Source organism: Enoplosus armatus, chromosome 9 (assembly GCF_043641665.1).
Source record: "Enoplosus armatus isolate fEnoArm2 chromosome 9, fEnoArm2.hap1, whole genome shotgun sequence".
NCBI lineage: Eukaryota > Metazoa > Chordata > Actinopteri > Centrarchiformes > Enoplosidae > Enoplosus > Enoplosus armatus.
The window spans coordinates 22,781,753-22,809,350 of NC_092188.1; the positions used below are offsets into that span (position 1 = coordinate 22,781,753).

The 27,598-nt window shown below is 42.3% G+C and overlaps 1 protein-coding gene across 1 annotated transcript; it reads left to right on the plus strand.

Annotated features, from left to right (window-relative positions):
• The first annotated feature begins 1,258 nt into the window (after positions 1 to 1,258).
• On the plus strand, positions 1,259 to 27,598 carry cep192 (centrosomal protein 192). Its single transcript, XM_070911916.1, has 51 exons — positions 1,259 to 1,431; positions 1,784 to 1,894; positions 2,287 to 2,444; positions 2,578 to 2,639; positions 2,827 to 2,968; positions 3,122 to 3,237; positions 3,390 to 3,479; positions 3,622 to 3,774; positions 3,898 to 4,048; positions 4,305 to 4,522; positions 4,879 to 5,001; positions 5,644 to 5,799; positions 6,205 to 6,490; positions 6,602 to 6,739; positions 6,846 to 6,910; positions 7,233 to 7,457; positions 7,848 to 7,989; positions 8,125 to 8,207; positions 8,296 to 8,562; positions 9,020 to 9,890; positions 10,065 to 10,182; positions 10,371 to 10,527; positions 10,843 to 11,533; positions 11,670 to 11,861; positions 12,203 to 12,351; positions 12,544 to 12,774; positions 12,950 to 13,075; positions 13,568 to 13,708; positions 13,972 to 14,035; positions 14,160 to 14,299; positions 15,030 to 15,122; positions 15,526 to 15,644; positions 16,246 to 16,443; positions 16,907 to 16,997; positions 17,628 to 17,807; positions 17,954 to 18,214; positions 18,449 to 18,570; positions 19,157 to 19,266; positions 19,615 to 19,783; positions 20,184 to 20,274; positions 20,425 to 20,503; positions 20,665 to 20,788; positions 21,085 to 21,190; positions 21,303 to 21,531; positions 21,765 to 21,841; positions 22,174 to 22,269; positions 23,462 to 23,581; positions 24,718 to 24,830; positions 25,274 to 25,400; positions 25,775 to 25,833; positions 26,883 to 27,598. Exons 1-51 carry the CDS (start codon positions 1,259 to 1,261, stop codon positions 27,013 to 27,015), a joined length of 8,436 nt encoding a protein of 2,811 aa, XP_070768017.1. The 3' UTR covers positions 27,016 to 27,598.

Here is a 27,598-nt window from a genome sequence, read left to right on the forward strand (position 1 = left end):
GCAGGCAGCTGTCTGCTAACCAAGGCATTCTTGCAGCTGTTTGGCTGAACACATGATACAATAAACTCTTGGCCATTAACTATCATACTGTACATATTTGATCTTGTGCCCCTGTGTATGGCAGAAAAAAACGTTTTGCTTAACATTAACATTTGTACAGTTGGTTTTCTTTGTAGTCATTTATGTTACCATTATCAGATACATTATGGCTGGAGTCTAAAAATAAGCACTCCCCTTTCATTCATCATGTAAGGACAGACAGCCGATTGATACATCAACGGGCTATTTTCCCAACAGTCCCTAGTGTCCCAACAGAAAGACATGAATCCCATCCTATCACGATCGATAATTTCCTCCCTCTCAGTTTGGTTGTCCAATCAAAGGGGCTTAAATTGGGTAAGTGCCGCCCACATGACATGACGCTCACGCGGGCTTCCTGTGGTTTCTGGGCGCTGCTTGGTCCGCCGAACTGTTGTACTGTTTGTTGGATATGCCCGATTTTAAGCAATAATGAGAAACCTAAGTGTTCGGGAAGTTACTTTTGGAACTTAACTACAACTTGCAACGTGTCTGCACCACTTTATAAAGACGGAACTCGACTTGGAGAGGAACCGTGGTCTCTCGGGCCGCTTCTGGAGTATTGAATGTGAGTCGAACTCCAACTAACGTTTACGTTATGATTTAGCGTTAATTATCTTGGTGAAATGGACCAGTCGTGAAATAATTGGTTAGGGTATCAAGCATATTTAACTAACTGGTTAACTTATCTATGCTGTCTGTAACTTGTCTTCTTGCAACACGACCCTCTAACTTCATAAACGAAGACAGTGGAGTAGTTTACTCAAATTTGGAGCGTGCTGGCGAGTTTGACAAAACCCACTTGTTTTTAGCAAGTAGCTAGCATTAAAAGTTAGCTAACCTAGCGTAATTAGCTAACGTTAGTTTGTCAATTTGTTTTACAGATAGGCCAACATATGTAGCCGCGAAACAACATACATGCAAATATTTAAAAAAGTATTTTTTCGTATTTCATTTCTTCCCTGGTTTTCGCAGTTGCAACACACACAATTCAGATGGTCCCATCCGTGCCAGTGCACTGTAAAGTTTGCGTAAGTTATTGGACGTGTTATGATTTCCCAAATGAACACTAACCTGCCTTTTATATTGATCCTATTTATTTTTCCTAGACAACACAAATGGTCTTCACCTGAACTGAAGTCTAGCCACATTCGGCTGTCACCCTGCGCCATTCGAAAACATGGCAGACAGTTTTTACAAGTTGGAAGATGAAGCCTTCCCCAGTTTCCTCTGCAAGTCTCTGGACAGCACCAGTGGCCGTGCCACACTGGGGAATGTGACATTGGGTTCAGGTCCAGGACTTCCAGTGGCTGCCTCCACAGTGGCTAAAATTAGAACCGGGTCTGACAACAGGTGGGAGCATGCTGCTGCTTCGGGCAGATGTGACTTGTTGTAGAAACACTCCTATGCGTTTTTCTCTGAAACATCACACAGGTCATTTGACTAGTGTGAGAGTGGATTCTGATGTCATTGATTTGTGTTTTGGGAGGTTCGTACTGGAAATAGGAAGTATTCATATTCAAGAAATAGATCGTAATACTTTATAACAAAACATTGAGACATTCCTGCCAAATATAGAACTGCACGTGTTTGTTAATAAGAAGTTGCTGCAGCCCTTTTCGGTTTCTGACATTTCCCAGAGCTGTTTAGTATGTTAACAATCAGCTGTATTGTGAAAGCAGCGCTATTTACTCTTGCTTTACAGAGGAGATCCTGTCGAGGCATCATATCTGGAGGGCAGAGAACTGCAGCAGGCCAACTCACAGTCATCTGTTGGAGAACAACCCAAGTTTGCCCTGAGCTTCAAAGATGACTTGTGAGTATATACATACTACTGATTTATGTTTTGCAATGTTGTCTGTGAAGTCTGTATAAAAAAAAATAAAGCTGTATCTAATGGTCTGGTTTACTTCTGTTTGCATTATTTAAAGCAGTGCAGAGGATTGTCACATAAAAAGCGTAAGCCGTGGTAAAAAATATAATATGTACATTTATCTTTTTGTGAGTCAACCCATATAAGTTCAATTATGTAACTAGTACTTAAACTGTAATTGAGTTTATGTTGTATGTATTTCTATGAAGGCATTCCCCTTTTTTTGTGGACATTCATAATATCTAATTATATTATATTATATTTATTTTTCCACCTTCTTTTTCCATCTCATTTTTATGTGGTCCTAATTATTTACATCCCCTTGTGCATTACAGGGACAATGCGGATGACTTCATTGCAGCCCACCGTCTTTCAGACATGTTGGTGAAGATTAATATGGATGAGAGTGCATCTCATAACCAAGGCTCCATGCTGGGGCCTCCTCCCACACAGATGGGCTCAGTCCATGGCTGGCCCACAGAACTTGGAACAGGTAAAAGCTCTTACTCCTGTCTAGCTTTATATATATATATATATATATATATATTTGTGCTTTCTTATATATCGAAAATAAATCATTGTCTTTTTCTTTGGATGATACTAATGGACTTTTTCTTCTCTGACAGATCTGTCGACAGGGCTTCTGACATTTGCCCAGTTTGGACATAAAGATAGTACAGATACAAAGGTACCAATTTTGGTGGCTCTTTTGTGCAAGTTGACCAGTTGGCTGTTGTAGTTTCTTTCTTGTCGTAATTTATAGATCCAAAAAGGCCTAAACAATGATTTAATGCAAAAAAAAAAGTCATTATCTCCAACAAAACTGTGATCAAGTACCTGTCATTATTTTCCCTTTTCCTGGGCAGTCCATGCAGGCTCAGCCCTTACCAGCTACATCAGAGGAGGACAACGTGCAGAGTGAGGGAGTGGACAGTGACCATTTCAGTGGCAGTAACTCAAGCTTCCTGGCAAATGAGAAGCTCATGTCTGTGGACAGCATGAACAGCGATATCACAGGTATGACTTGCATTCATCTTCTGTTTTTTGTTATCCTGCATATTACACTTTGCACACTTCACACATTCTTGATGATAATTGTAGACAATAAAAATAGATTGCATAGACATGTCAAAGCTCGAGTCATGTTGTGAATATGTGTTTGATTCCCAGATGATGACATTGATTCGAACAACCTGCCTGATGACGAGCTGGAGCTGTATTTCAATAAACTGGTGCCTCCTGCCATGCGGAGAGGCAGAGTGGAGGGCCAGGAGATTCCTGCAACAGTAAGACTCTTCTCCACCGACTTGTGCTCTTACACTTTACCAGCATTAGTGAGCCATTAGGAAACAGTTTAATTAAAAGTAATTTTTCATTAAACTCTCATTCACGTCATGGGTTTGTCTGTATCCCAATTAATATATGTAATTGTTCATAGGGACTGCAGGGTCCTGCTGATGACATATCAAACCCAAGTTCTACAGAACCAGAACAGTATAGACACCAGTTCCTTGATGACTACGATCAGGTGAGCACACTTATTGTTTTGTGCCCATGTGCTGCTTCCAGCTCATATGATCCTCTAGAATTTATGCTCCATTTTGGAACTTTTTGTTTTTTGTGTCTTACTGTATCTTGTGTACTTTTTTTTTTTTTTTCTTCTTCTTCAGGAGGACTTTCAGATGCCTCATGTGCGTCTGGCTGCTACAGGTATGGACTCCTGTCCTGCCAGTGATGAAGACACTGAGGATGAGCTTGAGTCTGCCAAAGGGAACAGCAATGCTACCAGGACACGGCTGCTGCCCAGCACCTCCAGACAACTGGTCGGAAACAAAAAAACAATATTATTATGAGACTCTCAAATATAGTTATCAGGATCGGCCTAATAAATCCAATATCGAGTAGCTAAAATGTATTGTAATGTGTATATCTACATGTTGCTACAGGTTGGAGAGAGTAATCGTCCCAGTTTCAGGCCGGGTTTGGAGGGTGGCAGTTCTGATGATGAGGCTTCCAGTGGCCGTGGCGGCACATCTCTGTCTGGCATTGAACACAGACGATCTGCTGAGGGACAAGTCATCAACCCTCCGGTCACAGGTGAAATATGCAGCTTAAATGATGATGATGATGTCCTTCACTGCCTTATTTATTTTGTTTTTTGGTTCTCTGGCTGGTTTTCTTGCTTGATATTTCAAAGTGAATGCATGTTGAGGCTTGATAGGCATTTCAACAAGGAGCTGTTTCTTGGGAGGTTTGAGGGAGCATTAACTTACTCAAGACAGATTTTTCTGCCAGTCAGTCTCCTCGAACCTTTAGGTGACCACCTGATTCTTGTGTCATTGTGCAACTCCAGGGGACGGAGGAGGTGGGGATGGTAGCAGTGGGAGCGAGGAAAGCGGAAATGACGGTGGAGTTTCGACCATCCCTCTCCCAACAACGAACATCCAGTCCACCTATGATGTCCTGCGTGGGCTGGGGATTGTGGGTAGCAGTGCTGTTGGTGAGGATGAGGAGGGTGATCTGAATAATCTGCTGGGACATGGAAGGAACGGCCTTTCCAGACATACTGAGGTAAAAAGGAGGCTCATTTCGAGGCACTATGACCTTGACAAACACAGGTGTAACTAATAGCATTAATAATGGCTGCATTTCATGGAGCAGCAACGTGGCTCATTGGAGCACCTAGGAACAGAGGTGTCGTTAATGTCATCAGACACAGTTGTGCTTTTTCTGCCACAAAGTTATTTATTCTTGCTGTTGTGATTTCATACACAATTTTGTGCATGTTCAAGACTTACGCCTTAGATACTTTTTGTTTGCCCTCATAATGTGTGCTTATTGACACACTGTTATATTCTCTAGTTTTTCACTTTTACGCCTAAATAGTTTTTTTAGATCTGCTGCTTCATTTACATGATGTTTTGCAGATGGGTGACCGTGTGGGTCCTGTAGGAACAGGGGAGGCCAGCTCCTCTTTGGGGCTGTCAGGGGGAACTCAGAGGCTTTCACCCGTCAACTGGAGCATGGTCCTGGACCGGCAGGAGGCACTGGTTTGTACAGATGCATGACAACTCTAATATAACTGTAACAGCCTACTGGTTGGCATTTTAATCAGGCTATACTGTGCATATATTTATTTCATGATATAGTGTTTCTATAGTTTTTTTGATTACTTCAAATGAACTTACATTCCAGTGGAGAACTTCAATGATAACTCCCTATAAAATCTGTTTAGTATGAAGAAGAGCCACTGTTGCAAAAGTTGGTGATAAACAGTTTATAGTTGGCTTATATTTTAAGGAAAAAGGAGCAAAATGGTAGACTGTCCACAGTCCAGCCAATGAGTCAGCTAGGTGTTTGTTATTCAAAATTTGGGTGAAGTATCACTTCTAAAAAACATTGACATTTGTTGAAATAACAACAATGCGTGTCCGTCATAGTTTGCCTGTTTCATACTGAGGACCATTCGGCTCAATGTTTTTAATTATGTTGTAATAAAAACCGTCCATGCTTTTGTCACTTACATGAGGTGAGTGAAACATTAACAGTTGACTGTTTTCATTGTGCGGTGCTTCACATGTTGTTTATGCAACACCGTAATAAAGTAAAAGAAAAGTAAAAATGCAAAGACTAAAAAATATGATGAGTTTTTAAGGTTCTGTTGGTCAGTGTGGTTCTGATTTGAATGCCAGGATGCCATGGAGAGCACAGAGTCTGGGTCCAGTGTTGACCGACTATTGGACTCAGTCTACCTAAGGAGTGGAGCTGCACTCAGGAGACCTCAGGACTCCGCAAACCTAACTGTCTCCCACCTTCAAGGCACCCAGGGGAGCTTCCACCTCTCCCAGGTACAATACGTAACAGGGAAATTCAGGGATTTACTAAAGACCTACGGATCTATTATATCAAAATATGTTGGCCATGTGTTCTTAAATGTCTGCATTATTTATATGCAAGCTATGCAAAAATATAGAAACCCTCATGGCGATCTGAGCATTTAAGTGCATGGAGAAGGCAATCTTGAAGATGGAAACTCTGACAGCATGAAGTATTTCTTAGACCTCATCAAGATTGCTTGTTGTGTGGTAGTGTGGCAGGTCCACTGTGAACTCCTTGCTGAGTTGATGGAACATGGACGGGTCCTATTGTACATAACACATTTTAAAATAAAATCCAGAACTAGGACACAAATATCCAAAATGATTTCATTGTTATGCTGCCAAATACCTTTTTGTCAACCAACTCGCCCACAGGTTCTGCTCCCAGAATGTGATGATGATGATGATGATAATGAGGAGGAGGAGGATGAAGGAGTAGATGAGCCTGATGGTGCCAGGCCTTCCTTGGGCTTAAGGGGTGGGCCTTGTGGTGATGTGACGGGTGCAGAGGCTTCAGGCAGTGCCAGTGAGGATGACAGCAATCCACTTTCCACCTCCCTGGAACCCAAGTATTTTTCCCAGAGCGTCCACCAGGAACAAGACGATTCTGATGATGGCTGGAACAATTGCCCAGACAACCTGGAGTTGGAGTTTCAACAAGGTTAGTTTTATGTCTGATTTTAACTGATCAGACATTTACTGAGTTGATAGTAGGTACTCAAACTTGACACATATTGATGTAATATGTTAACAACATTGCTTGTCTCTTCAGGTGCCCATGCCACTCATAGTGTGGTGTACCAGAATGAAGAAGGGCAGTGGGTGACGGACCTGGCATATTACTCCTCCTTTGAGAAAGAGGTTGATGGGAAGACTGGCCAGTTTCAGACTGAGGACTTTGTCCCTGCCAGTATGTACCACAGCTCTATTGTCATACTATGAGATTGTTCTACTGCAGTGTTTTTGTTATATAAAAAAATATCGTGAATAAATGGACAATTTTCCTCCTTTTGTAGGTGATGCAATGGATAAGATAGTTAAGGATCAAGAGGAGTTTGAGAAGGAGCACCAATTTATGCAGGTACACAACACCCCTCCTTTTTTCCTTCATGCCTTTGTTTTGTATTTCTTTCTATTCAGAAAACTGATTCTAGCTTTCAGTTCTGGCGGGCTGAGTCCCATCGGAAGACATTGCAGAATACCCAAAGAACATACATCTAAAACACCACAAACTAAAAATAACCCAAATCCACAATTTATATTGTTTTGTCATAATCCAATGAACATAAACAAATGCTGACAAACACCTAAAACTCTCAGCTACACTGTTTTTTTTGTTTGTTTGTTTTTGTTTTTGTAAAGCATGGCCTTGTGGTTTACTGTGAGTATTGCTGTTCACACAGGAGGAGAAGATTGAACCAGCCAGCAGCAACAGCACCTTTCAGAGTGACTCATCTTGGAAGGCCCCCTCCAACAGCCACGTCCTGATGAGGGCATCCCAGGTCTCCTCTGAGTTTAAGCGCGGGGACCAAAGCTACCTGCGACTGTCTCTCGGGCAGTTTTTTGAACAACGCTCTGAAGCCCTGGGCTGTCTGGGCAGCACTGAAGATGTGGATGGGTTTAAACGGGTCAGTAACACTGCCTTCGTAGGTTGTTAGAGAAATTAAACATGTACTTTCTCTTAATCTCTTGGGGTGTTCATATGGATACTTTTAAGAGTTCATTCATAAATAAAACCATAGAAGAGCTGTGCATCAACATTGATATGCAGCTGGCGTCTCATTGCTAGCTGCCAGTCTTCTTTTTTTTTTTTTTTTTTTTGGCACAAGAGACACCAGAAATAATTATGACGGAGCTGAAGAAAATTGTGCTGCAGCTAATGTTTTAGTCAAGTTTGTCTAATCTAATGGTGTAAAGTTGAGGTTGCATTCACTTGTGCTTTTTGCCTTTTAGCTTTTAAAGTCCTTCTGAGAGGGAACTGTAATAGGTATTAAAAGCTTGTTCCTTGTTCCTCCTAGCCATCCTTTGGCTACATCATTACTTCTCCAGAGAAGAGGGAACCATTTGCCCTAATTCACCCCTCAGAGTTTTCCGCTCGAGACACCTCTCCTCATAACGACACTATGGAACTCAGCGAGGCAGACCAGACACTCAACCCAGGTGTGTTTACAGTATTGCTAAGGCTAAAGAATAATTTTCTAGGCTCATACAGCAGTACCTGATCTGTGTTTTGCTTATTTTAAGATGATTTACACTGTGCTTATCTGACTGTTACTCATGATCATCTCCTTACAGAGGACCTGGACAAAACCCTTGAGGCACCAGGTGAAAGGATGTCACCGAAAGGTGATACTGATCCGGGGCCATGTCAACAGGAGGTACAGGGATCTTTTTGATATGCTGAATATCTTGATGTAGTATTACTTATGTATGGCTTTCTAACTTAAAATCACTACTCCTCTTAAGGACCATACTGTTGGAGCTGCACTGCCTGACCACAGTGAGGGCTCTGGCTCTGATTTAAGCTTGGGTAACCAAAGCTGCGTATCCCCCGACAATAACAGCAGCCGTCTGATACTGAGTATCAGCACAATTGCTTCAGCCATTGCTGATGCATCCATCAGCACTGACCCATCGCAGCTGGCTGCCATGATCATGGAGCTGTCCAAGAGGAGTAGGGCGAGGAATCAACCTGCTGTCAACTGCACAGAAGAACATCACTCAGCTGAACACGTAAGGCTTTCCCCCCCCCCAGTTATTACTCTTGTATATAATAGTATGTATTTGTAGTTGGCCTTTACCATGCACTGCACTTATTGTGTTTCAATAAGTGCTCTCAATCCCACATTTTATTTTCTGGGGTTAGAATTTAAACTGTAATCAAATAGCTTAACCCAGGACAAGGGCTCCAATCCCAACATTCCATATTATGAAATACATCGATCCTTTTCCAGGTTTTTATTAAAAAGATCTCAGTAGAAGAAACTGAAAAACACACTAATAATTCGATATATGCAATCCTTCTGTAGAACTTTTCAAAGAGAATTTACTATTTGTGGTGACTCAGTTTAAAGTACTGTATTTGTGATACAGCAACAAGAAAAACTTGAAAGTGTGAACTTCCCCTTTTTAAATGTTCATCTTAAAATCAACATTGAAAATAAAAAGCAATGTTTTGCCCTCTTCATAGATACTCCCTGAGCCAGATCAGAGCGCCGTGTTGGACATACTGCAGAGAAGCACCTGCGTTGGGGAGCTGAGTGCCTTCGATATGGAGAAATACCTGAAAAAGACTGATGTGTCAGGCAGCAGTGATGCCTCTGTGGCACACACCACCTTTGACCTGACCAGCTGGGCTGACCACCTCAGCAGCTCTCAAAGGATTGCTCAGGCAGGATATCCTGAGGAACAGGGGAGCTCAGCTCAACAAGTGGACAGTACGACACAACAGAAGCCCACAAGCACAACAACTGAGGAGAAAGACAGAATAGGAGAGATCGCATTAAACACGAACTCATCTGCGGGGTCCCTTTCACATGCATTATCTCCAGGTCATACAGGTGACTCAAGAAGAAGCTCTATTCCTCGTCCACGTACATCTTTCAGCTCTGCCAGAAGGTCTATGGGCTCAGGGCAGTCTTCAACTCTCAAGCCTCCTGCAGAAAAAACGGCAGCATGTGATAACTCTGCTTTGTCTGCCACCAAGACTTGTGGTTCCTCAGGCAGGACCTTCACAGAAAATGGAGTCAAGCCAGGAGAACTGAACCCACAAGCATCCAGCAATATTATGTCTTCCTTAGAAACATCACAAAAGAGTGATAAAAGCTCTGCTGCCTCACCTGGCTGGAGGAAAGGGCAGTCAGGCCTGCCTTGCTTTAAAGAGTCCTCTCCTCCGCCTCAGAGGGCAAGGAGTGCAGGCCAGCTGCAGCAGGACAGACCCAGTAATTTTCCAGAGAAGAAACCCTCACCCAGGAATATCATGGCTGCTCCACTACCTCGTAGCTCTGTGGAGAAGCATGTTGGCTTCTCTTGGCAAAACACTCCACTAGACCCTGCATCTGGTGAGTAACAAGCAGAAACCTGGCCTCTGATTAGAACAGCAAACATGCAACAGTGGTCACTCTTTTTCAAACAACTTTAGAGATCAGTAACCACCGTATTGTACATGATTAGACGGTATTGCCCCTGCGACAATATTGAGATGACATCATATTAACAATAACCTTGTTTCTCAGAACTGCCGAAGGGTTTTTCGGAGCCCTGTGTCGAGGAGACGCAGTATAACTTCAGACCATCCACCTCTCCGCTTACTCATTCTTCTCCAAGTCAGACCTCCATTCCCAGTGCTGACAGGTATTGTATCACACATGGTCTCTATGAATCAAGAATATTGACTTTTCTATCTTTTTGTGGCTTCAAATGAAGTTCAACCCAAATTGATAAAATAATATCTTGACAAGAAATGAACCGACTGACACGACGGGACATTTTGAGTCATCGTTCAGTTTTTACTTTGTTCCGATGTTGTTTTGTCTTCCCAGTATGGTGTCACCTGTGTCGTCCAGTGGAGGTCTGGCAGACAAACGTCCAGGTCTTGACCTCTCTCCTCAGTCTATCTGCTCCAGCCCTAGTCTCAGCAGGCTCACATACATCTCAGTGAATGATGGCACTGTCATACCTACACCCGAGAGGCAAAAGGTACGGTAATAAAGTCCGGTATACCTAATCTTTGCTGCCACAGCAGTGGTCACTATCACGGTGACATTGTTGAAATGTGCTCTACGACAAGGTAAACTTCTAATGCTGCAGTTTGGTGGTAGTAGTAGTTTAATAGAAATTATCCCTTGAAACATGGAATGTTAAACATTTTATTTTGAGGAGTGCATGCTTTCTCTGACCTAAACAGATCAATTAATCGTTTTTGTGTCAGTTGTGTCGTCGCTGAAGTGGTTGTAGTTATGTATTTGTAATGAGTGTGGCATTTATTGTCTCGGGTTGTTTTGCCTCCCACAGAATAACTGTACCATGGCACTAAGCACCACCATCATCCGATTCAGTCCAACTCCACCTGTGGAACCAGATGCACAGTCTAACCTTGATATTCTTGGTTTGCCCAAAAGCCTGGATCAGGTGCAACCACAACATTCTAAAAGTCTGGACCCACTACCAGCACAGCAGTGTAAAAGCCCAGAGCCCTCATGTGGTGCTTCTGCTCTGAGCTGTACTCGTAGCCAGAGTGAATGTAACTACCACTGCCCTGGGGACCGAACTAGTGATCTTTCAGCAGGTTGCAGGAACCACAAGCACCCCTCTGAGTCCAATGTCAGACAGCTCACTAAAGTGGACTCAGGCTATTGCAGTAATCTGAACATTCAGCAAACTAACAGCACTGCACCTCCTCAGAGCTCCCAGCAATGGGGAGCTTCTAGTTCAGTGTCATCATCGGTGTATGCTGGTGGCCTTGGCATGCCTCCGTCCTACTCAGCAGAGGGACTTCACTATGTACCCATCCCCAGCTTTAAGCCCCAATGTGCTGGCTTGATTGACCTTCCCCACCAAGGAGATATGCATTCCCTCCTTACTGGACGCTCTCTCTTCAACTCCCAGCTGGCTCAGCAGTATTTGGGACCTGAAGCTCCACTACATCCTGGTGCTTATCATGTGGGAGCAACAGGAAATGGTCTCTTCAGTGTGACCTCTACAGGCATGTCTTTTCTCTCTACTTTCATAAATAAAGGCACTGAGCTATGTCTAACAATATATCTGATCTAATATCTGGGTATTTCAATGTTCTGTCAAAGAAGTAATGATGCAACATGATGGTTAAACCCCTTTTTTAGGCATACCCAACAGTGATGTCACAGTGAGACACGTCCATCCCACATCAGGACCTCTGGGAATTTCTGGGGCTGCTGGATCCCATCATCTCCCTAGACCCAATCAGAGCCAGCAGGACATGGGGATGATGGGAAAACCCTACAGTCAATATGGTGCAGAGCCACTGGTGGCAGGTGGTCTTGAGGAACTAAGAGGTAGCAGTGGTCTTGGTGTTTAAAAGAAAGTTACCTGTTTTAATATACTGTGTATACTTATTAGACTGTTGTTGTTTTGTTTATATTCTTCATAACTTAACTAATCATATTTGTGGGCAGCAGCCTGTTAAATACAGGGAGATAACAATTTTCTTGTGCATAGCAGAAAATTGCAACAAGCAATTAAACTCTGAATCTTTAATAGTTGCAATCAATTATAGTGTTCAAGTTTTTGCATCTCATTGTCTCCACTTACAATAAGTACATTACTTACCTCTTCTTCTGCATGGGGGAGCAGCATTTCCCTGTATCAGCTATCCCCATTCCACTGTCATCCTCAGGCCAAGTGGTGGTTCCAGAGGAACTGCGGTTCCCTCACGCCTGCTGTGTAGGCATCGCCTCACAGACCTCCCTCAGCCTCTTCAACCCCTCTGAGAGATGGCAGCAAGTGGCAATCACTGTCACCAGCCTGGCCATTGATGGGGAGAAGGTGAGGTGAAAGCACATATCATGCCAAAAATATCTTCAAAATTGTGGCCAAAAAGCATAAAATGTCACATTGTGAAACAAAGGGCGGCTTGTAATTAGTTGCCTAAAAGCTTTGAGAAATGTCTGGCTAAACCAGCTGACTACACTCATTTGATTATCACTTTTTCTTGTATTTTGATGCCTATCCCTACAGGTGGATAGCTTGCCGTACCAGTGGCTTATAGTGAAGAACAAGACGATCATTGGCCCTAAGAGTACAGAGGAGCAGAAGGTGTTGTTCATCCCTCCACAGGCTGGTGTCTACCAGTGTGTCCTCAGTGTTTGCTCCTGGCCTGCATCCGCTGAGACAGAGGTTGCTGCCAGGGCCAACATCTTTGCTAAAAGGGTGGTGCTGGTTGCCATAGCAGAGAGTCCTGCGCTAGAGGTGAGGGGCCTTCCGATCACACTCTCTCTTGACCAAAAATAATCTGCCACGTGAGAATTAAGGAAAAGTGAAATTCTTCATGTACAGAGATGGGGTGTTGAGATGACTCCATAAATGAAATTCAATATGTTGCATAGTACATAGAACAGCATCTGAAATTAATTTTGATTCCCAGGTTGAAGTAAGCAAATCTGGCTGTCTGGATTTTGGAGACCTTCCAGGAGGCAGTGCCAAATCCCTTCCACTCAAACTGCTCAACAGGACTCATGCTACAGTGCCCATCCGTCTAGTCATCAGTGCAGTGAGTCAACTTACAAACATGTATGCTGATCCACCAACAGTGATACAGTGACCTCCAGTGGCAGCTATGTGGTTTCTACATGATACAACTGTGTCAGGCTAAAACACAGGTGCACATTTAAATGCATCTTCTGAGGGCTAAGCAGCAGGGTTTAAGACACCATATGGCCTTTGGCATACAATACATCTTAAACTCATCTTAAAGTTTAAACCTCATCTAAGCTAATGACCGAGCAAAAGCTAAAGAGTGTTGTTAGTGTTTGTTATGGATAGTAGATAGGTACAAACACAATATCTTCAAGAGACATTCAAAGTTATTTAAAAGTCATTGGGTGCAATTGTTCTTAAATTTAGTTTTTGGTCTAACTAAATTTGAGGATGTTGTAGGGGGAAGATTAAATTGCCCCTCGCTTTGTTATGCAAAGCAGCAAAAACTGTGTGAGCATAATAAATAGTGTCTGTGTGGTTCACATTTTACATCTCATTTCTCCAGAACGCTACAGCATGGCGATGCTTCACTTTTTCCAAGCACCCAGTTACCATGGCATCTGAGGCAACACAGCAGGCCGCACACATGACCCCAGCGTCCTCTCCCTCGGTGATGAATCACGTGATGCATGCCAGCTACGGAGAGGTTAGAATTGTAAAAATCCTTACAACTTTATTCAGCATCTCGGCCACTTATATAATTATTTCATGCAGCATGTTTTTGTTCCATATTTTCTGTAAAGCTTGCTGAGGTAATTGTGATATTCACCTAAATGAATGTGTTTTTGATTAACTTCTGAAAGAGAGGCAGAACGTTTGAGATATTATGCGTAACGCAGCTCCAGTCGGATTCTTGAGCAGTGAAACTGGCCATACTACTTTTACTTACTTTTTTTTGTTTTTTTCCAGAATCCACAGAGCTTCGTGATCTGGGTTCACTTCAAGGCCCCTCAGAAGTACACAGTTCCCTCAGGTAATCAACCTGGATTGAATACTTAAACAGCCCTTTATGGATTTTAACCACATCATTCTAAAGGCAGTAGGATATGTTAACTTTTTAATGTCACTTAACTCTTTGTGGTTGTTGTTGACATCAGGAGACCTCAGTCCAGCTGATGAGTATTGTGCTCGGGTGGACATTGAAGTGGACTGTCCTGGTCCGAGTCATGTGATCAGGAGTATACCCCTCAGGGCCAGGTCTGGAACTGCGAGGGTCCATGCCCCTAAAGACCTGCAGGTAGTCAGACAGCCATTTTGCTTTTTCCAGACTGATAGTGTGGCTCTGCACACTACTACATTGCAAAGACATTATGTATGTCTTGTGACAAGTAAGTCTTCGTAGCAATGAGAGAGACCAGCTTGTATTATATTGGCCCATCGATAGTAACTGAAAATCATTGTACCAGCAAAAGGTATAGAGGATGGATAATGTAAAAAGAGTGGATAAAACAAAAATTGGTCCAAGAGAGCACACGCATACAAATTGGACAATTTACACAAATCTGAAGTAATTGATTAGCTTAAGAGCAGGGAGACTCTTACCTATCAAAAGGGATTTGCAGGTTAGTTTTTCTTCTGCGATGCTCTCGTTCTTGACCAACAGATGCACACAATACAATACAATATCCTAGTTAGTTAGTTCAACTTGAAGGTGAGATGTCTTCGCTATAGAAAGGGGGCATCTTCTAATGTAAAGCAATGACTCATACGAAAGTACGAAAGGCTAATTCTGAATTCTTAATTTGTGCAGTTGTTCAACAGTCACTGTGAAATGTGGATGTTTGTTTTTGAAAGTTAACCTGATTGGATGCAGAACTCCCCATTCTTGCTCTATTGTCTGATGCTCCAAAATGTAACGTGCGCATTCAATTGTTTATTTTGATCATCATGTTTCCTTCCTTGTTCAACTTTTCTTGGCCTTTTTGTAGAGCTGGCAGTCAACTGCTTTTTGTGCGTCTTTTGTCTAGACTGTCAGCCTGTCTGCTCCACTGGGTAAATCTAGTCAACAGATGCTGCCATTAAAGAACGCAGGAAACATTGACGTGCAGCTGAAACTCAAGGTAATTCTGACCTTTACTTTTCTTATTAGATGTGGGGTTTTGGTAAGCCTCTGACATTTTGGGCTCAGACTGTCGCACATACAGTGGGGATTCATTGATATTTTTCTCCTTTTTGTTTTTTCTTTTCTGAATTTTCACCTTCTTCCTGCTGTCTTTCACTTTCTCCTCTTGTTCCCTCTCTTTCTAACTTTTCTTTATTTTGTTCCTTCCCCAATTATTTTGTTCCTTCCCCAATTCTCCTATTTTCTCTCCCGGTCCCTTTCTTTCCTCACCTACACCATTTTCTGTACTCTTCCTCCTCCTTGTTGCCTGAGCATTCAACCCACTGCTCCTCTGCTGTTTCATCCCTACTTTTGCCCTCTTCTTCTCACTTCTATTGTCTCTCTCTTCCTTTTTTTTATAGACCAGTGATGCTGAGGACAGTTTCTCTGTGACGCCTGATGAACTGTCCATAAGAGTGGGAGAGGAGCAAGGCATCGTGGTGTCCTTCAAAGCACAGGGCAGCAGGAAACATCGAGAAAGGTATACAAACATATAGGTACCGAAACCAGTTTGTTCCATCCATTCCGTAATAGGAGTCAGATATTAGAGAAACACAGTTAACACCACTTGAATTTTGCTGGAGGAACCCAACATATTTTGCCACATTTCTAACAGGAAAGACTTGAGACAGGGAAGTATTGTTGTGACAGTGCAGACAGATGGAAGGAAAGATAGTAATTCGTAATGTTTCATCCTTTTACCTAACTAAAACTGAAAGTGACATGTTTACAGAATTGAACGGTAGATTATTTGTATAATTGAGACCCCTACTTACGCTGCTTTGTCACCACCACATCAGTCCAAATTCTACCAAAGTATCAAATCATACCACTAATGCACATGAAATATGCCAGCACTGGTGTGGGGATTACAGTAACCAGGTTACTGCAGTACATATGCAAATGTAATACATTTTGATTATGGATTGTAGATAATGGCACGTGGTTTGCTTGCTGAGATGTAACCCTCTGTGTCAGATTGTAATTTGGATACACTTTTCCTGAGCATCAGTTATATCCTTGTATATCCCAAAAACATGTCACTCATTGAGATTAACTTGGTTGTGCTTGTTGTGTTGCAGCCTTCTCACCATCTTGGTGCTGCCAACAGGTCCTCAGTATGAGGTAACCCTGAAAGGGGAAGTTGTCCCACAGGACTCTGGGAAACCTGCCATTCCCTCTGCTGCCGTCTGTGGTCCTGGTGTGGCCAATGACGTTCCACCAATTCTCTCTAATAAACAGTTCGTAGCCTGGGGAGGGGTCACTCTGGGACGAGCTGTGTAAGCAACTTTTCAGTTTTTCATTAATTTCACTATTACTCGGTTACAGAAAAAAAACACTTTATAGGTATCAATTATTCATTGGAAAGTAATCAATAAAAAAAAAGGCCCAATGCTCCACCTTATTTTATTTTGTATAATGTTATTCATGAGCAGGGACAGAGGGTGTCTACAGGGAGTTTTATTCCTCAGAAGCTTTTCCAACATAATGCACAATTAATTTATATTCCATTGAAGGAAGGTAAAGTATAGGCAGCAGTAAGAAAGCCAAATCCCTTATAGGATGGATACGTTCTGTAAAGGTTTGACTGGATCCAGATTTGATTTAGCTATTCAGCACAGACTAGGACATTTAGATAATGACTCAATCCCAAAGCAAAGTTTATCAAAGACATTAAGTTTTCGACAGAACTCCTGTACACTAACTGTCAGCATATAACCAACAGCTGCCATTGTTTTTCAGCCAACAGAAGCTGGTACTAAGGAACAACTCGACCAACGCCACGCAGCAGCTACGGTTGCTTATTCGTGGTCAAGACCAGGACTGTTTTCAGGTAGATTGTAATATTTGCATATTTGAAAACATCTCATCTCTATTCTTCCTTGTTCAGAGTATCATCACATCTGGATTTTGTGGTTTGACATCCTGCTGGAATCACCTGCGGATTTTATTTTAATTTCCATAATGTCTTGTGTTTGTTAATCAGCGGTCCACTGCTAGTCTTTGCGACCTAAAGTGGTTTTAGTTGCGCCATGTTGCCCAAAATGCACCTCGACCGGTGGCCGTGTCGGTTGGAGATTCAGTCATGTTAAGCTAGTTGCGGCTAATGTAGCCTTCAGCCTCTAGCCTCGAGCAGAGATCAGGAGCAGGCTACAGAGGTCTGGTGAGCCCACACCCTTAGATTTTTTTTTTCCATTTTCAAATGTGTAGTCTTCAGCTCCAACTGAGACTTCGCACAGCTCCCTGTACAGCCACAAAAGGTTACACAACTTTTTTTCACAAATGCAGAGTAATCGAGACCTGTAAACAGAGTTCGATGTGTAAAATTGGTGTTTCAAATATGTGACATTTCTCATCTAATAAAGCAGAAATGCTATAAAACTAAAATGGATCATTTGACTAATCGCTAAAGGAACGTCTACACTAATCATGTGTGACGTACACAAACTTGTTTCTCCCTCAGCTCCAGAGTATGTTCAGTCCTGAAGAGCGTCTGACCCGGCACGGGGAGCTGTCCATTCGTCCCAGGGAGGACGTGACCGTCCACCTGCTCTTTGCTCCCACCAGGGTGGCCTGCATGTTGGCCAAGCTGGAGATCAAACAGTCTGGAGTTCGGCCTTCACAGCCAGGGGTCAAATTCACTGTGAGGATGTGACTGTTTTGGTCCTGCCTTGCTCTCTGGCTTTTTTTTCTCTGTAGTTCTTCACTGTCTTTTTGCCACGTTTTCTTATTTTCCGTAGAAAGATTTGGGCTATAGTTAAACTTAGTTCCTACATTTCCCATCTTCAGATTCCACTGTCGGGCTACGGTGGGACCAGCAACATCATCCTGGAGGACCAGAGGAAACAGGCGGACGGTTATGTGGCGACACTGACCGACATCGCTGTTGGTCGCGTCAGCAAAGTGTGTCTGTGTGTGAGAAACACTGGCTCCAGGGCAGCTTTCATCAAAGCCGTGGCCTTCTCTGATGTGCAGACACGATCAGTTATGGAACCCTCTGTCATCAGCCTCGCCCCGTCACAGTTTGTCCTGAAGGAAAGGACACAAGAGGTAGGAGAGTGGATAAAACTTAAATTAATCACACTCTAATTCAGGAAAAAAGATTTCTTCAAGTGCTGCACACTAGACACTAGAATTAAAGATTTGCAGTAATATTTATTGAAAATAAAGACTGCCCTTGATTTAATCTTATAGCTATAGTAGGTACTTCTGTTATTATTACTGCCTGTCTTGTTTATGCTGGCGTATGACCTTGTTACTAACAACGTTTGTGTGTGTTTTTAGGTGATCACTGTGCTAATGAAGTCCACCCAAAGAGAACGGACCCTATGTCAGTCGGCCAAAGCGCTGTTGGCTACTGTCTGTCTGTTTTGTGGAGATGAGGTCTCCAGGCAGCAGTATAAGAGGTGAGACCTTCCAACACATAGTTTAGTTTATTTGTTTTTATGCTATTAAAGTAATATAATGTCAACAGGTATGGGAATTTGTCGTGGATAGTTGATAATTCAATCTAAATTGTCCTCTGGAGTTTAATACAAAGCTCTGGCATGGTGAAATGTTCCTGTTTTTAAAATGATTATGTGAATCTCTGGATGGAAGTGATTGTATCAGTGTCTCTTTGCATCAGCGTGAAAGTGCTGTTCTGTCCAGTAATGGCAAATGTAAATGAACTTCACTGCTGTGTAAACTGATTTTACAAATGCATACAGTAAGGACGATACAGAGGAACTGAAACTGTTGACATTTATCAGACCAGCTCTTTTTTTTTTTTCTTTTTATTTCCACAATGAGATCCAAAAGATGCACAAAGCAATATTTGTGTGATGCTGCTGCCTACAGATGATTTGTATTCTGGACTGTAGTTTCAAACAAACATACATTGTTTCTGAATCATTAAAAGCGCTAACAGAGTTTATAGCTCCAATTCCAGATGGCTCTGCTTTTGTGAGAAAGCTGTTCCCCCTACAGTGTGTTTGTGTTTTCTTCTTTCAGATTGCTTCAGAGCAAACCAGAGGCTGCGCGGAAGGCTCTGTCTGACAACAGTCTGCTGAAAAGCATCGACTTTAATGAGAAGTTCCTGGGTGAAGAAAATGTGACAGAGAGTAAGATGTCATTGTTCATTCATTATTGTTATTATTTGGTCTCTTCTTTTAAAAAAGCTGAATCTGAAAATGTACTTCAAATTGAACTTTCACTAGATAATATGGAAGATAACAATCTGTAGTGTTTTCAGATTTCATTTTGCTACTCTATTGTGGATTAATTGATGAATAGGGATTTGTATCCTGTCAGTTCATCAAAGCTTTTACATCTGATGTTCTGTACAATAAGGTAGGTCATTGTACCTTTTTGTAGAACTGTGATTGGCTGCAGAGAAAATAGTAGAAATAACAGATTGAATTTAATGTAAAGTTTTGGTGGCTCTGACTAATTATTTACCTTTTCTGTAGCCTACGACCTGCCCCAACGGCCCAATGAGGCTCACATCTTCTATGGAAACATGAGTAAGATAGTGGTGTCGTTGCTGGGAAGTACGAAGAGCACCAACTGTGAGGAGAGCGACCACACCGAGCTGCTGCTGCCGCCGCCCTCTGCTAGACACAGTTCAGAGACAGATAGGTACTGTCGGAAATATCTCGAACATACTGCACTAGCACCTGATTCATCTAAACGCCGGGCCTCTGAATTGACAACACGACAGATTCACATTCAACACAAACACAAGGATTCAAAAATGAATAGCTTGACAGCATTTATCAGTATTGTAATGCCATTTCAGTTCTACATGAATTGAGTAGTAAAATATATGGGGTATACATGGTTTTAGTGTACATTTTACTTAATACTGCACAGTGATTTGGTAAAAGCAATACTGTCATATGGGTGTGTACATTTAAAAAAAAATGTACAATCCTGAGCTTATTTAAATAAAATTGAAATGTACTTTGAAGCTCTTTGGTAACCACAGTGCTTTGAGTAACTCAACTAAATGTACAGTGTAATGTTGTGTAATTCCCAGTGCTTTGCCAAATAGCAATGTGTCTCTGGACGTGCTGCCAGTGAAAGGTCCCCAGGGTCCAGCACTGAGAGTGACAGAACCCTCCATAAAGGTACCACAAGCCCTCTCTAATGGACCTAAACGGTTTCTTGTGTTGAGTGATGAGATGCGTGTTGATTATTTTGGTGCCGTTTCTATTGGGTGAGATGAAAACGTATGTTTCGCTGCATTTGAAAAAGCACCCCCCCCCCTCCTTTTTCAGCCTTCAGAGCCATTACACAGGCAGTCCGAGTCCTGGACCATCCATCCAGAACAACTTGTCCTCTCAGCTCCCACCATCAGTGAGTAGAATCTGGATTTCAAAAGCATATTATTATGTGAAGTTTTACAGCTTTTGAGTATGGTTGGTGAAGCAATCGTCTCCAAACCACAGCTGAATGACTCTGCAATGGCAACATTATAAGTAGCCAGTAGTTTACATGTTGTTTTTGTTGTTGTTTAGATGGCTCAGCCACCACCAGTCAGGTTCAGATCTGGAACCACACATCCAGAGAGCTGAGCTTTGATTTGTCCTGGCCCGCTCACTGCCTTACCATCACCCCTCAGCATGGAGTTATCGAGCCTCAGTAAGAATACTCTTGTTTGTTCAATGAGATATATTGGCTAAGGTAAAGGTCAAGGTTTTTGGGTGATGATGTTTGCTGATTGTCTTTCGTGTTTTATTTGCATTTACCACACTGCGTAGGTGATTGTACCATGGCCAGTGTGTTACACGTACTCTAAATGTTGACACTTGTTGTCATCATAGCTTCATTAAATGAACAATTACAGGAAGAAGGTCCAGTCATAATCTGTAACTGTGTATAAATGTGGTTTTTAATTCTTCCACTTGTGTCTTATTTCTCAATTATTGTGAAACAAGGTGCCATCTGCAGATTTTGATTAGCCCCAACCCTTCACTAGCAACTAAATCTGCCCTGCTGCCATGGAGTGGACAGATTTATGTCCAGTGTGACAGTCAACAGAAGGTATGGAACACTTGCAGCTTTTCATCCCTCAGGACCAGTCAATCATGAATGTTGTCTTGTGTTGCGAGAACCTGTCGAGAGCTAAATGTGTGCTATGTGGTTACCGGTTCAGTTTATTAAGGTCCAGATTCGCCGGGACCTAGCTCTGGATGTGTCCGCGGCCCCGGCAGACAAAACTTTGTCAGCCCTGCCTCCTCAGGCTGCCACCCCAGTGCTGCCTGTGGCCAGGCCCGCCATCAGGCCCTCGCTACCCCCACAGACCCCACAGCCACCTCAAGCCCCGGCGGAGATCAGCAACAAGACCATCATCTTCCCCACCACTCCCTCAGGGGAAACATCAGGTAGGGAGATGACTGACCGGAGGACAGAAGTTGCTCTGTTCACCTAAATTTGGATTGTAGAATAGAGCAGTACATTGTGGTGAAGTCTTTAAAATGATGACGTAGAAGCTTAATAAAGTTTTAGTGAAAAACATTTTCCATCTTCAGACTGTCGGGGTTTTAAGTCTGTAGGCAGCGCACTGTGCGTGTGTATTCCTGTGGGAGATTCAAACTCTGTTACTTCTGTACTTCAGAGGCCCAGCTGGAGGTGCAGAATGGGGAAGTGGAAGTGAGGTGGTACCTGTCATCATTTGCTCCTCCATATGTCAAGGTGTTTTTTTTTCTTCATTATCTCTTTCTTCTGTCAACTCTTTCATTCTTGTTTACTGTTTTTCTGTGTGTCTCTCTCTCTTTATTATCCCACATTGGGGAACGTGCTGTTATTTGTTTTGTAGTTTATTTCCAATTTCTTTTTGATTTAGTTTGTTGTGCTGTGTAAAAAAAAAAGAAAAAAAAAAAAAAGAAATTAAATTTCTTTTGTCTTGTGACTCACTTTGGTAATGACTTTATTTTATTTAGGTTCACACTCGTGATGTTGATTTAATCTTGTTGTTTTGTCTTGTTACTGGCCACTGTGTGATGTGGTCCCTTCTCTCTCCTCAGGGGGTTGACAACACTGGAGATGTTTACCGGGCCACTTACACTGCTTTCAGATGCTCCAGGGTCTCAGGCACTCTGGGAGACCATGAGAAGATGCAGGTAGGCACTCGCATCCAACTGGACTTGTCAGTAATATTTAGAGAAAGTCATTGCAAAGCGATGGGACGAGATTTACCGCAAATGTAGTGGGTTGCTGAGAAAACAAATTTGTGATACTGGCCTTTCCTAGCTGAGAAGGACCAACAGTAACCCATGATCTATTGATTAGTGCTGTGCACTAGGTTAAGTTTAGACTACCAGATCAATATCGTTTTCTTACACGGTCCACATATGAACACAAACGCTGCATTCAGATAAGAATAATAATGTAAAAACGTGGACTTTACAACATTTTCTATGTTTTTAAAAAATAGGGCTTTTTACAAATACAGGGTAACAAATGGCTAGATAAATACAGTCATCAGTGAAGACATACCACTATATTCTTTTATTAATTATGGTGGTTGGTCAAGCAAAAATAACTGTAATAATCTTTTGCTGTTACAATGTTTTGTAATGCTCATATCGATTCATTTTTAAATGTTTTCGTTTAAGCCGAATTAAACATTGGCAAATAATTTCATTCCAATGCTTACTTTTATAGTCTCTGCTTCTTGTTGAAAATGTCATCAGTATATCATTTCAGGAGTACTGACACTTAAGTGTTGAATAATTTTCCTTGAATATCTATTTTTAATTTAGTTGTGTGGGTATACAGTGTAGCACCTGGCTGAATCACATTGCTTTTTTTGAGCACCGGTACAGTAATAACATTAATGATGGCTCAGTTCCATTGAGGTCTGACAGTTACCCATGCCAGCAAGATGGTATGTACAATATCAGGGCCCTGGAAGTGGTGCATCTAAATAGAATGCAGCCATTATTATAACTGACAAGTCCAAATGTCCACTGTGAGAAAGGTCTACAGGAAGTGGTCACTGGTGTCCAGTCCGGTCTTGTTAGCGGTACACTGCAAGCCTAAAGAAACTTTGCAGCACCTTGTTGTACCAATGCCTTGAAGAATTCAAGCCAAAAGGGGTTCTGTTCATACCAGCAATCAAAAATCTCTCTCTTTGGTGGATATGTGCAATTTCAAAACCTGATTTTTTTTTTTTGCGTGCTGCATGTTACACTTGAAGACCTTGCAGCAGTAAAACTATTTTAAGTCAGGAGACAGTGTATGACTATGACAAGCATTTACACGGTTAAATAAATAGATTATTTCCTCTAATGGTCTTTCTTGCTCTCCCAGGTTCCTATTACTTTCCTGCCCAGGGACAGAGGGGACTATGCCCAGTTCTGGGACTTGGAGTGCCACCCTGTGTCTGAGCCCCAGCAGAAAACCAGAATCCGCTTCCAACTGTGTGGCACCGTGAGGACTCAATTATTAGTTTTGTGGGATTTAACTTGGCCTGGGATTCAAACACCAAACCGAGACCACATGTGCTTCGGTCGTAAAGGAGTTACACTGGAAAAGACATTTTTCATTATTTATTTATATTGTTGGTGTCTTTGCTCACGTGCATAAGTAATTACTGGTACAAGTACTTATCTTAGGATTCACCATAATGTCCGAGTTTTGTTTATACTTTTAAAATAGTCAAATTATTGTCACTGTTTTCTTATTTGCTCTATGCTTTAGCTACACCTTCTAATGAATAACGTTCCTCTGGGTTTAAAAAAAAAAATAAAATGTATTGCCTTCCAGCAACAAAGCAGAAAAATGTCCAAAACGACACGAGACACGAACTTTTATCTACCATCTTTATCAGACATTACACGTGTAAAACAAACAATGATACTCATTCACCAATTAATTTGTTTCACTCTCAAAACAAACCACGAGTACATGACCACTGCTCACTGGGGGAAAATGCTTTTTTTGAAGCAGTATCAGTTTAAAAAAAAAAACTATCACATATGGTAGTACCTCGGCTATGGCTTTGTAGTGTTAGTGACAGAATTAACAAATGGGAAAAGTGGGTTGTGGGATGGTAAGGAGAGGCACCCTGCTGAGATGGGCCTGCGGGCTTCGCGTGTGTGCCGCTTTAATGTGAAGTGTTATGACAGACCCAGTTAACTTAAGAGTACACATGCACAGCAAGTGGGATGTCGGATAGATGGCTCCACATAAATAGGTTAAGTGGCTGTGATGGTGGCGCTTTTGTTGTTGTTGCCTTATTTTAGATGCAGTGTTTTAAGGCGGAGTGTGAGAACCTTCGGTGGTGTTAAATGCTAATCTGCGACTCCAGGCTGCAAAACTTGGACTTAGATATGTGCCTGACAGTCTAAATGTGAAACACACCACACATATTTAGCTCACACCAGTTCTGTTGTGCATCAAATACTTGAAAGATGTTAGAGGGTATTTCTTCTCAATTGTATTTTACTAACCAGCAGTTGTGAAGGAGTGTGGAGATGGCAGCCATGTTTTTTTTGTTTTTGTTTTTTTTCGCATTTTAGGAGCTTACTAGCCAAGATCCTAAAGTTTTGTCTGTGTGTCTAAAGGGAGTAAAGTCTGGGCCAGTAGAAGGACCACAGGAAGGGGACTGCTCTCTGGTGAAGACGGAGGCCACAGTCAAGACCAGGAAGAGGGCTGATGCCTCAGCCGGAAAAACCAGGTGAGACCCGGTTGAAAGCTTAGTTCGGGTTGGCCGAGGGATTTGAGGCACAGACCATGAACCACAAGCCGGGGATGTCGTTGCATGTTGTCCCTCCTGTGGAGCATAAAAATGCCCCAACGATACGAAAAAAAAGCTCAATTTGTTAGAGACACTGATAATGCATAAAGAAGGTGATGGTTATAGGTTTTCTTTGCATATTGGTTAGCTCTAGTCTCCATGAGGGGAAAAAACTCCAGCATCCAGTACTCGATACAGCAAAGTTATTCATTTTCAACAATGTCACTATTTTTCTAAATGAACATGTAATAGACTCAGGAATTCACTGTAATGACTGAGTTTGATAGGTTATGTTTTAGAGTAGGTGTCTCATGTTCAGAGGGTGATTGTGTTACGATGGTTATGCTTCCTGTTTTTAAACTGACACAATTTGTAATTCTCAGCCAGGAGGAGGCTGTGCGGAGGGGTGTGTATTCCCCACAGGATCTGTATACCTTCCCAGCCACACGAGTGGCTGAATCAAGCACTCTGAAGGTCAACATCCGCAACAACTCGTCTGACACGCATGAGGTGAGGCGTGCCTTTATTCTCATGAAGACATGGGAAGTAAACTTTTTTTTTTCCCCTCACTCACTGAAATACATACTACATACTATTCCAGAAAAGATGAGCTGAGTTAAAACAAGGAAATCTATGAAAATATGCTTTTTGAAACAAGTCTTGAAGATGAAGACCTGGTCATCTAAGTTACTTTGCGAGACCTGAGATTTTGCCAGTATAGATACTGGCTCACTTGGCGTATACTGGTAATCAATATTGCAAATAGACATTGCATGACTGACTTGATGTATTTGTACTGAATGATGAATGTAATGACAACCCCTAACACTGCGCTTTTGCATGGACTTGATATTTGATGTGTGGCTTCTCTAATTGACTTGCAGCTGAAATTTGTAAACCCTAGGGAGCCCTTCCACATCAAGCATTCCAAATATTCCCTGAGGTGAGTCCAATGGTCATTATCCCTAACAGAAACCCTCCACTCTGCACTTTTGATAGACGCTAAATTAATAATAATAATAATAATATCTTTATATAAATATATTTATAATTAGTGCCTCCTTCTGTTAGTGTTCGACTTTAGTTTGTGGTCTGTTTAGAGTTGGTTCTACATAGATTTATCACGTGAAACTAAGTAGCTAGGTATTAATGTTTAGTCCGTACTGGTAAATACAACTCAAACCATGCTCTGTGATGTAACTTGGAGTCTGTGTAATTTCATTTTCCCATTGCGACTGCTCACTGTGGGAGGTCCTGTAAGCCGTTGGGACCCAGAGGATGACGTTACTGTAAACGGTACACACTTGGGGCCTCGAGGAGTGCTGGTGGTTTTGTCTAACTAAGGCCTTTGGGAGGGGTTGCCTGGCCACAGGTACCAGCTGTGCTGTGCTCTGCCGATGTGGCACAGTGTTCAGAGCGGGCACAATATGTGTTTTATGTATTGTTGTTGTTGAAAGAGTAGTAGCACAAAAGCATTGTCAGACACACCATTGTATGTCATGACATTTCCATCTCCAATGTTGCCATGTGTCGCCACAACCTGAACCTGACCCCGCCCTACAGTAGGTGTGTTGTGAGCACTGCGGCGTGTGTGCATTCGTGGTGGCCTTGTGGTGACCCCCGGCATGTTGTGGCTCTTATATCGTATTCTCGTGTTCACCGCATCCAAATGGAACATGGTGTATCCGTGCTGCCCCATTTATTTGTCTGTTCATTATGCTGTAACATTTCGTGTGCACAGGGATTAGAGTTGAACATATTTCCTTTTTGGAATACTGTGTTTTAAGATTATTATTTTTGCCAGAGTCTAGTATGTCATCATTCATGCAGTGCAATCCAAAGTACTTGATTTTATTTTTATGTGAACATGCATGTATATTGGTGGTGGCTGGTGCACGTGTTATGTATTCAGGCGCTAATATTTTAAATGTAAATATTGTTTTCTCATTTCTGAACTATCTACTAACTGTTGATATTCTTCCCACCCATTAGATCACAGCACTATCTGAAGCTACCCGTCCAGTTCAAGCCCAGCACTGCAGGCAGACACGCTGGCTTGCTGCTCATCCAGTCAGAAACAAGTGGAAGTCTTGTTATTCAGCTGACCGGTGAGGCATTGCCTTGAATTCACCATCTACCATCCTACGCCTCCTCCTCATGCTGGCTGGCTGGCTTTGGGTGGATGCTCTTCTCTGTACTGTTCATCATGGGACAGACGAGAGTAACGGCAGACTGCAGTTTCGCCTTTTCCTCTCGAAGGATCAAATAAAAGCATCGCTGGACTTAAATCCTACCTCGTCATTGAATATTTGGAGATGCAGACAGTAGCTGATTAACTGCGGATGACTTGAGATGCTACTGCCAACACAGCCCCGTCTGCCTCCGGATGTGGCACAGGTGTCCTCAGCTGGCCCATGAAAAAATGATTGTGCCTGTTTGTGCCTGAAGCCGAATTTTTGGTCTGACTGGCTCACAATTAGGCTGCACCACTCTGGCATTTCAGAGAGCTAATGATTTTTGTCACTTGACTCTGAATCTGGTATTTGCCTTATCCCTGAGTCATGTCACAAGGCAGCATTGTTGTTGCCATGGCCCCTGTCAGACAGCACCAGTTGGGATACGTTGGGGATTACTTTGAGTCGGTCACACAGGAATGCCTTTGTCTCTTGTTTGGTAACATGGCTGCAGGGATTTTTTGTTTTGTTTGT